We start from the raw sequence: 10,431 nt of genomic DNA, 5'->3' as shown, positions 1-10,431 counted from the left end.
CCTCCCAGGCTCCAGCACTGCAGCAGGAGCAGGCCAGCGAGGCCTCAGGATCCAGCTCCTGGCCCGAGGGACGACCGCGTCTCTCACACAGGCACCGGCCTGGACTTCCCTGCAGGGGGGGAGGAGGGTTGTCAGCACCGGCACAGTCTGGGGACCCCTGAGAGCAGGCGGGAGCCGGGCAGAAGCGCACAGACAGCACACAGCGGAGGGACAGGCCCAGCCCTGAGCAGCAGAACTCCCGGCGCAGCCCTGCAACCCAAGGCGGCCAGGCAGGCGGGTGGGCGGCAGCCCTGGGCCGCTGGCCCCACACTCACCTGGAGACGGCAGCGCCAGCCTTCAGGCTGAAATCAAAGCGACAGACGTCTCACTGGTGGGTTTACCCTGGGCCAGGAGCCCCCTGAACTCTGCTGCCCCTACTCCTTTGAACCAAGTATCGGCCAGGCCCTTACATGCGTGGGGTCAAGTTGGGGGTGGGGTGGAGCCCTTCATTCTGGTCCTGGGACTAGAGTCACTCCTCCCTGGGGGGAGCCCCGCCTTTCCCACCTCTGGGAGCCACAGGCAGCCCAGCCTAGAACAGGGTCCTGGCCCTTCAGACAGCAGCCCCAGTGGGGCTACCCCCTCACCAAGGGGCCTCAAGCCCAGCCCTGGGTGACTGCTTCCCAAGGCTGGCTGAGGTCGGGCAACAGGTTCTGGAGAGTTCTTACACACTCTTTTAAAAGGAAAAACAAGAAAAAGCCCATCCAGGTGCAGGCAACCCGGTGGCTGTGATGGCTGCTGGGGAGGCCTTCCTGCCACCCGCCCGGCCCGCGCCCCAACGCTCACCTGAGGGCTGCAGCTTCCTCCGGATGGAGCCCGGGCGGCTCGAGGTCCCAGAGCTGGGAGCCGAATGGGCGCGTGCTGAGGGCTGTGGGGGCGTCTGGGACGCTGTCTCCCACTGTCGGCAGAAACAGGGGTGGGGTGAGAAGGGGGCCTGCCCTGGCCCCTCCACGCTTCCTTCCCCTCCTAGCCTCCTGAAACTGCGCGTCTCTAAAATGGGCGCCAGCCCTCCACCTCCTGATCGCGAGAACTGCACCAGCTCAAGGGCATTAACTCAACACCAGGCACCTGTGCTCTTGGCGCCCCTCAGCTGATGACCCACACATGCCTCCCAGGCCAAGAAGAAATGGGCTAAAGAGACCACTAGGTTTGGGTTCAAGCTGCTCTTCTACCCCCTCGGGCATCTCCTGTCTGCTCCCCAGGCCCGCCCTCCTGCTCATGACCCGGGAGTCTCTGTCCCAGGGGCACCCCGAGACAGGCCTACAGTGGTCCGGTACCTCCAGATGCTCCTGACTGGACCAGGACCCGAGCTCTGCCCTGCGGACCCCGGGGCCCAGCTCCACCGAGCGCACCCGCTCAGCAAACTTGAGGGAGTAGAGCGTCTCGCTGGTGTTCTTCTCCACGGGAGACACCTAGGAGACAGGAGAGCTCGCACCCCACAAGAGCCAGCTGCCCCCCCAGAACTGGAAGGGGCAGCACGCTCCCAGTTTGGGGGGGGGTGGAGCTCACAGCCAGAGCTTCTGGGGGGAGTCAGAAGGTAAGGTGGCAGCGATGGGGGCACATGGAGGTGCACGTGGTCAGGTCTGCAGGGGGAGCTGGGAGGCAGGCCACTGACTCTGGAGCTGCTGAGGACAAGGGTCCCTTCCCTGCACAGCCCGGAGTACCCAGGAGGGGACCCCTGGTCTAGGCGCTGCCTGGACCCCCGGACGCTGACCGCCACCCCACCCTGCCCACCCTCGGCCCTCACCTGCACCACCATGAGGGTCTTGCTGTCCCCGCTGAGCGAGTCCTGCAGCAGGTAGGTGAGCTTGGAGTTGCGGAAGGGCACGTGGCCCTGGCGGGAGCGCAGGGCGGCGATGACGTCCCCCAGGGCGGACAGCGACTTGTTGATGTGCTGCGCCTCCCGCAGGCGGCTGCCCTCGGCGCCCGACTTGCCCACGCGCTCCGAGCCGGCCAAGTCCACCAGGTTCAGCTTCCCTGCGGGGAGGACACGGGGCAGGTCAGGGCCGCCCCACGGGGGTGCAGGGGCCCGCGCCGGCCGGGGCCTCACTCACCGGTGGTGCGCACGCCCGTGCTGCCGTCCACGCCGCGCACCGTCACGATGAGCAGCGCGTGCGAGCGGGAGCTGTGCTCGTTCAGGTTGGTGAACTCCGTGGTGCGGTTGGTGTGGCCGAACTCAAACACCTGCGGGGGCGACGCGCTCAGCACTTCGCAGAGGAAGAAACTGAGCGCAGGGCCGCGGGGGACTGCCAGGCCCGGACAGCAGCGCCCGCGTGGACCCCGGCTCTGCGCTCCTCCCGCCCTGCTGTCTCCGGGTCCCCTCAGCATCGTCCACCCGGCCGCCGGCCCCGCACCTTGTTGATGTCCTCCACGCTCTGCACCTGGAACTCGGTCAGCCCCGGCACGTACAGCTGCCCGCTGCCGTCTGGGCACAGCCGGATCTCCAGTTTCTCCTGAGGCTCCTGTCCCAGCAGGTCCCTGGAGGGACACGCAGGCGGCCGTTACCCACCCCACCCCCGCACTCCCCCCTCGGCTGCACTACGCCTTGCTCCCCCAGGCTAGAATGTCCCCCCACCCTCCGCCAGCTCCCCCCTGCACTCGGCTGAGGGTGGGGACCAACCCCGCAGTGCCCCGGTGCACAGACCCCGTGGCAGGGCTCTCCAAGGCCCCACTCTGGTTTACTGCCACCGGAAGCAACCCACAGGTTGGGGGAAGCAGCTTTGTGGGGAAAAAAGAGCACCTGTTTGGGGTGCCCCTCACGAGCTCAGAGAGAGCCTTCCTCCCTGCTGCTGCCTGGGGTCGGCCCCAGCACAACCCCCACCCATCGGAACCTAGGGCTAAGCCTGCCTGGGCTCTTGACTGCCTTACATGGCCCTGGCCCTTTGGGGAGACCCTGCTTCCTATCCCCCATGGCTCCACACAAAGCCTCAGGGCCTCAAGCTCCGGGAGGCCTGAGCCCCCTGTGAGGGCCTCCCACGGGGGGCCTCCCACCTGAGGACCTCGTTGTAGATCTCGGCCGCGCTCACGGTGATGGTGTATTCCCAGTCGGCCGCCTTCTCCTGCACCTCCGAGAACAGCAGCTGCAGGGCCCGCTGGTTGATGCCGGGGTTCTCCAGGGTCCCCTGGGGCAGAAGCACGACCCCAGTGAACCTGCCACCCTGCCACAAAGGGTGAGCCTTGCAGACATGCACGCAGCATCTGTGGCCCCACGCCCCACTACACTGCCCGGAGCCCTCACCTGGCTGCCCTTCTGCCCTTCCACCAGTGGCAGACAATCTCACCTCCGGGATCTCAGTCCCCCTCACCTTTAAAATGATAGCACCCCACTAGGGCCACCCCGGGACTTGAAGCAGACCACCCAGGTGAAGCACTGACAGGGTGCTGGGCACCAGACACACATGGGGGGCCACCTGGAAGGGGGCAGTGGGAACCTAACTACCTTGCCGCTGCCCAATGTCAGGGAGGGCACGAGCCAGGCTCTGTGCAGAGGTGGCGCAGGCAGCGCTGGCAAGTGCCTGGGTTGGGATGTGCTGGCTGGCTTTTCTAGACAGAAACCTGGAGCCCGCACCTCCCCTTAAATGGCACCTCCGTCCCCCTCCCACTCAGTACTCGCAGCTCCTGCCCAGGCACATGGCAAGCCTGTTGTCCCCAATGCCTGAGAGCACCCCCTCGGGGGCCAGGGAAATGCTAACAAACCAAAGACACCCCCTGGGGCAGCTTTGCAATTTTTCTACAGTCAAGATTCTTTTTCCTCTCAATGCCCCATGTCCCCAACCACACCCCAGAGAGAGGGGGATGGTCATAAGTAGGGACATGAGCCCTATCCTGGGGCCACAGGCAGAGCTGGGCACCCCATGATGGCCCCCACTGGCCAGTGTCACCCACTGTCCTTGGATCTCCTCGAAGGCCCACACTTGCCTCATTTATCCTGATGCCCCCAGGGCCCAACATGGGGTGGTCACGCAGTGGGAGTGCATTAAACCCACATCCTGCCCATGTCTGACCCCTCCTGATCCCAGGCCAGGGCCCCCCTGTTGTCAGCACGCCTGCCCCTTCCCCACACCTGGCAGGACAACAGCAGGTGCACCTGGGTAAGGTGTCCCCTCTTTGGGGCCTGCTGCCTGGGGGTCAACACCAATAACCACGGGCTCTGCTCGGGGGGTTGTGGAGACTGAGACCTAACCCCCGCTCCAGCAGCAGCAGCAGCAGGGGGGTCTCACTCTGAGCCCCTGCCCGTACGGCAGGCACCCACCTCCATGGTGTAGGTCTTGCCAGCGCCCGTCTGGCCGTAGGCAAAGATGCAGACGTTGAAGCCGTCGATGCAGGAGGTGATCAGTGCCTGCACCTCCTGGAATACCTGAAGTGGGGGAACGCGGGATGGAGGGTGAGGGGCTGCCAGGGCCGCCGGCTGCAGGGTCGGCACCAGCTTCCCAGGCCACTCTCCTTCAGCACTAATGCAGCACGTTACTACGGGCAACCGCTAGCTGTGGGAGATTTCACAACTCCTGTCACTAGGACTGGGTGTCAGTGGTGACCTGGTTGCCGAAAGACTGAAGGGCACCGGAGGTGCAGGCTGCCAGCCCCGGGGCTCAGGAGCTCCCCACCCACCCTGGCTTTTCTTGCCCCTCAGGAGGACTCAGCAAATGAAGGCAGAGCCAGCACGGGCCTGGCACCTCCTCTGGCCTGCCTGCCTGTCCACTACAGGGCAGAGGAGAGGAGCAAAGGTGAAATGAGGCATGGGGACGTGTGGGCACTGGCAGGTGCCCAGAGAATGCCAGGCAGGCCAGAAGAAGTGCCAGGCCCATGCTGGCTCTGCCTTCATTTGCTGAGTCCTCCTTAGGGGCAAGAAAAGCCAGCTCCTGAGCCCCCAGGTGGCAGCCCCCACCTCCAGTGCCTGTGGGCAGTAAGCACTGCCCTTCAACAGGCTGGGCAGATGGCCGGAGAGAAGAGGGGATGCTAAGTCAAGGGCCCTGCACTGGGGCTGAGGGCAACAAGGGAGGCCCTAGAAGACCCAAGAGACTAATCCCTGAGGGGGGTCCTGGCTGGAGGGGCTTCAAGGCTGGCAGGGGTCATGTGGATGGAAGGGAAACCTGTGCAGAAAGACCTGGGCAACCTCACCCAGATGGGAGGAGTCATGTGGGCTGTGTGGTGGGTGGGAGCTGGGGGTGGGTGGGGCCTTCAGGTGGGAGGAGGCCAATGGTTGCAGGCTCTCACCCATCAGGGGCTTAGTCTCAGCTTCTCTCTTCCCACCTTCTCTCTTCCAGAGGGGAAAAAGAGACCCTGCACCACAGGCTTCTCCATCTTCTCCATCTTCTCCATCCTCCTCTTACACTTCCTTCTGCCCTTCCAGCTGTCCCTCTCCCTGTGATCCTCCCCCTCTCTCCACTGCTGACTGTCCCACTACCCCTCCAAAGGGCTACTTACGTCCTGCTGTGAGGCCCTCGGGGAGAAGACCTTGTCCAGCTCGAAGGAAACAGGCTTTCCTTTGTGCAACAGGTGGATGATGGAGTCGTCGTCAGGATCGAAGGTCACAGCATTGGTTGCCTCAGGCCCCTCCCCATCCTCTTTAGTGACTGGCCGGACACGAGCAATCACCCTAATGTTGCCTGGTTGCAGGTGGGGGGGAGAGAAAGGTACAGGCTCGGTCAAGACCAGACTGCCTCCACAATGGCCTCCGCTGACGCTGCGAGCAGGGTAGTGACTCAGGAGAGGCCTCCCTTCTAAGCATGCCCCTCCATCCCACCAGGGCAGGGTGTCCCACAAAGCTGCTATCAGTCATTCACACTATAGTATGAATACTCGTCAGTATAGTTCCTTCATGAGCAAACAAATTGAGAATGAGAACTTCACCTTGGGGACAAGGAAGAAATGTCAACTGTGGGGCTCAGACACTCACCCAGTCTGGGTGGGAAACCAAATGAACACTCTCTTTACATCTCTGGGCTTCAGTTTCCTCATCTACACAATGAGGGACTTGGATCCCCATGAGCCAGGGGACTTGTTCTATACTTCTAGAAGGCATGATGAATGCCAGGACAAGGCTTAGAAGCCAGATGGGCAAACGGGACCAGACAGCAGATGGACAACTGGCAACACACTGAAAGGGCACAGGCACCACGGTACCCCAGGGGTGCTTGGAGGCATGACCCTGATCACTCCACCCCCTGGCTTCAAGCTCCTGGATGAAGGAAAACTCTACCGCAGGCAGCAGTGGTAGCTAGCCCCGCCTTTCCTCATCCCCTATCTACTTCAACTCATAGTTCAGGTCTCAACGCTAGCTTCACTCCTTCCAGGAAGCACCCAGGACAGGCCCAGCTGTCAGACCCCCAGGGCTCTCTGAGCCCAGCCCCCGCCCTGGTAATGGCAGCGCTGGGTCATTGTCTGCTCCCCCAACTGGAGTGGGTGTATTACAGGCAGGGATGGCATCTGCGGGGCCTGCGACCACATCTGTGTCTGGAACAGCACCTGGCACAGAGTAGGCGCTCCCTAGGCCTTTGTGCAGCAGCCAGGTAGAGTCTCAAGATTGACCAGGCCCCCCAGTCAGAACAAGTGGCCTTCCAGCACCCACCACCCAGTGCTTCAGACCACACCCCGCATTCTTGCAGGGCCTGGGGGGAGCCTGTCGTGGGCACCGACCCAGGGCTTCAGGGTGGACAGATCAGCGTCCAAACCCAGGTGGGCCATTTACTAGCCACGCCATTTCCAGCAGTTTCCCTGACTTCTCTGTCCTTTTCTGGAGCCACCGGAGGGGGTGATAACTCAGGTTTCCATGGCAGGACTCAGCTCCCAGACGCAGTGTCAGGAGCCGTGGGAAAGAGCAAAATCACCTTCAAGCCAGGCTGGGGACCCCAACGCCGGGCACCGCAGCCGCCCCTGCAGTCACCTTTGAGCCGCACGAGCTCGTTGTGGCACTTCTTGCGCAGCTGCAGCTCCCGGCGGTACTTGCGGAGCAGCTCCTGGTTGCTGCTGTTGACTTCCTCGATGGCCTGGCCGATCTGGAGAGGGACGCGCAGCGCTGCTGGGGGACCGGGCCTCGCCTGCTCACTGCCCGCCCCCAGGCTGAGCGCTTGGCATGTGCTGTCACACATCACATTTTCCCAAAGACCCCTCGGGATGGGTACTGCTAGCAGGCCCATTCTCAGAGGAAGAAACTGAGCCCCAGACACATTATCCACCGATAGTTCAAGCTGCCCCGCTTATGGAGCAAAGAGCTGAGGTGGAGCAGTGGGTTGAGCGCAGTGCTGTGAAGCTGTCCGCAGCCTCTGCAGCACCGGTTCGATTCTCGGCTGGCCGGGGAGATACACACATGGCGCGTCAGACCTCCCCTGACTCACCCGCTGCTCCCCTCAGCAGTGCATTTCGTCAGTCTGCCTGTTCTGTTCCCTGCTCTGTCTCTGGTGAATCCTCTCACCCTCCCGCACATCTGGCCTGTGCCCCAGCTCTTGTATAAATAAATAAAATCTTTAATTAAAAAAAAAAAAGCAAAGAGCTGAGACTCGGACCTCAACGCCACGGCCCCTGACAACATGATCTGACTGGACTCAATCCCAGCTCTACCCTGAGGAGCTGGGGAAAATCAGGAAGTGGTTCAGTGGCTCTGAGGCTCGATTTTCTCATCTGTAAAGTGGGGTAACACCATCTAACACGTGGATCTACCAGAGCTGAGCTGGTAAAAGGAAGTTCGTACACATGCACATTACATCAACAGGCTTCATCATACTGAGACAGCGTACTGGGGCAGCGCTGGGGGCAGGCTGTCCTTGGGAGCCAGATGGGGTGGCAGAAAGAGGCCTTTCCTTTTCATCTTGTGCCTTTTCTGCAAGGTTTGCACTTTCTACCATGTATTAACAACATTTTCTTTTTGAAAGAAAACTATTTTCTATTCCCAAAATATATCAGTCTTTCTTCCCTGCAGAGCTGGGTATAGATTCAAGCCAATGGCTATAAAAGGCTCAGTATGTAGGAGGCACTTAAGAGACGTTGGCTATTCTCATACTGTGCAAGTGCAGCTTGAAAAAATTAAATTAACCACAACAGATCTAAGAAGTATGTGGCACATTTGAGATAAAGATGTGCGGGTAACGGGTCTGGTTTAAGACAATTCCCCAAACACCTGCCCCTGGGCAGGCCAAACAGGGTCTGAAGATGGCAGCACCAGGGGAGGGGAGCCGAAGGCCCACAGCCTGCACTCACCTCCGCCTTGACCGTCTTCAGGGCCTCCTGCAGCAGCAGGGGGAAGCCGCGCACCTGCCGCTTGAGCCCATTGTAGTCATTAGTGAGGGTCCGCAGTGCCGGCTGCAGGGTCAGCAGGTTGGTCCGGACGCCTAAGGGGACAAGGAGGGTGTGAGATGGGTGGGTGAGGGGCTGCAGCATGGGGCAGGCCGGGGCCCAGCCAGCCAGCTCACCTGCCAGGTTCTCGTGCACGGCCTTCATCTCCACCTGGGCCCTGGCGAAGGCCTCCTCGATGGCCCGGTTCTTGTCCTCCTCCAGGGACTGCATCTCCTCCAGCATCTGCCCGTGTGCCCGCTCCAGCTCAGACTCATACATGGCGATCTGCCGGCCAGGGTCAGGGGCTCAGTACTCGGGGCTCAGGAGGGAGGGGAAGAGGTGTGGAATGAAGCCCATCCCCACCCCATGCACACACCGTGAACACACACACGAGGGAGTTAAATGGCCTGGTCTGTCCCCCACAGGACTATGAACTCTGCAGCTACTGCTTCCTTCCTGCATCAGCTCCAACACCAACCTGGGTCTCCACACAAAACAGGTGACGAGTGACAAGCCCTAGCAGGGTGGGGCGAGCACTTGCAGGCCACTTTCCCAGAGCCTGTGTGCCAAGCTGTGCAGAGGCTCTTGTGACTGTCCCTGAGCCCCACGGTGAAGTGGGTTCTGTGACCAGGTCATTTTACAGAGGAGGAAACAGACTAAGACAAAACTTGCCCTTGGTCACACGGTCAGTAGGGAGGGGAGGGACTGGGCCCCAAGACCATCGGATCCCCAAGTGCTCAACCACTGCTCTCCACCTTCGGTTTCCAGGTCTGCATGCACATGCCCCCCAATAGCCACACGCACCCCCACGAGGCCCACCTGCGCCCGGAGCTGTGAGGTCAGCTGGTGTGAGCTCTGCAGCTGTTGCTCCATCTCCTTCAGCACCTGCCTCTGCATGGCCACCTGCTCTTGCAGGTGCTGGTTCCGGGCCTGGGACTCACTGAGGGCCTGCTTGGTCTTGGACGACTCCACCTCCACCGTCTTGATGACATACTGGGAAGCAAGAAAGGCACGTGGAGGTGGGTGGGCACCTCAACCTCACCCAGGGCCCTGAGGGGGCCCTCAACAAACATCCCACCAAGAGCTCCTGAAAAAAATGGAGGAGGGGCCTCCCTGATGGCGCAAGGGGTTAAGCATTGGCACTATGAAGCTATCCACAGCTACTACAGCATGAGTTCGATCCCGGGCCAGGGAGCTACCCACATGGTGCAGTAGACTCTCCTGACTCCCCGCTGCTCCCCTCAGCAGTGTATTTCATTCAGTCTACCTGTTCTGCTCCCCACTCTGGTGAATCCTCTCACCCCCGCCCCCTCCTCTGAAAGTAGACCTGGCCTGCTTCCTGGAGCTGCTCACACCTACCAACTCACCAGGCAAGCCCCTCCTACCTGGACCCAGGGCCCAGTTCTTGTATGCATAAATAAATAAAACTAAAATTTTAATTAATGAATTAATTGGAAAAAAAAAAACTGGAGGAGCCACCAGGTTTGCACTTTGCAGAATGCTGCAGGGCTCCTGGAATCTTCTCATCTCGGTAAGCCTACTAAGAGCAGCAGCAGCCCACACAGAAGGGTAAGGCGAGGGCGGAATCCAGGGAAACCTGGTTTGAGGTGGGCGCCGCAGGCCTCAGTTCCAGGGTGCCTACTATGCTCCTGGTCTTGGACAGCAAAATGGGGAAGGGTCGAGGCTGCGTGCAGACCTGGCCTGCTTCCTGGAGCTGCTCACACCTACACACTCACCAGGCAAGCCCCTCCTACCTGGACCCAAGGCCCAGCACAGCCCAGACACACACTGCTCTCTGCCACCGGCCAAGGCTCACCTTGACCGGCGGCGACTGGGCCCGCAAGCTGGCGATGGTCTCGTGGCTGTCCCGCAGGCGCCGGCTGAGCCGCTCCTCCTCCTGGGCCTTCTCAGCCAGGCAGTCCTTGAGCCTCAGCTCCACCTCGGCCAGCCGGTCCGTCTTCTGCTGCACCTCCAGGTTCAGCTCGGACAGCATGCCTTTGTTCTCTGCCACCTCCAGCTGCAGCTGCGACAGCTTGTCTCGGAGCTGGGCGCTCTCCTGCAGGCAGTCGGGAGGCCCCAGACAAGTGTGAGGCAGGCAGGCTGGGGTCACCATCAGGCACTGGGGTT

The 10,431-nt window shown here is 61.4% G+C and overlaps 1 protein-coding gene across 1 annotated transcript in view; it reads right to left on the bottom strand.

Moving 5' to 3' along the window:
• Positions 1–83: 83 nt before the first annotated feature.
• KIFC3 (kinesin family member C3) overlaps positions 84–10,431 on the bottom strand; it is a gene marked incomplete at its 3' end in the record, with an annotated part of 29,014 nt that continues 18,666 nt past the window's right edge. The window contains exons 7-20 of the mRNA XM_084256868.1: positions 10,121–10,360; positions 9,124–9,297; positions 8,442–8,589; positions 8,230–8,360; positions 6,920–7,031; positions 5,461–5,642; positions 4,289–4,393; positions 3,028–3,158; positions 2,391–2,514; positions 2,091–2,220; positions 1,784–2,013; positions 1,314–1,448; positions 823–934; positions 84–109 (exon numbers count right to left, since the gene is read on the bottom strand). Coding sequence (XP_084112994.1) covers positions 84–109; positions 823–934; positions 1,314–1,448; positions 1,784–2,013; positions 2,091–2,220; positions 2,391–2,514; positions 3,028–3,158; positions 4,289–4,393; positions 5,461–5,642; positions 6,920–7,031; positions 8,230–8,360; positions 8,442–8,589; positions 9,124–9,297; positions 10,121–10,360 — 1,980 coding nt within the window. The remainder of the gene's footprint in view (positions 110–822; positions 935–1,313; positions 1,449–1,783; positions 2,014–2,090; positions 2,221–2,390; positions 2,515–3,027; positions 3,159–4,288; positions 4,394–5,460; positions 5,643–6,919; positions 7,032–8,229; positions 8,361–8,441; positions 8,590–9,123; positions 9,298–10,120; positions 10,361–10,431) is intronic.

This window comes from Talpa europaea (genome assembly GCF_964194135.1).
Source record: "Talpa europaea genome assembly, chromosome: 16".
Taxonomy (NCBI): Eukaryota; Metazoa; Chordata; class Mammalia; order Eulipotyphla; family Talpidae; genus Talpa; species Talpa europaea.
The sequence above is the reverse complement of the archived record's forward strand: the minus strand, read 5'-3'. Positions and strand labels throughout refer to the sequence as shown.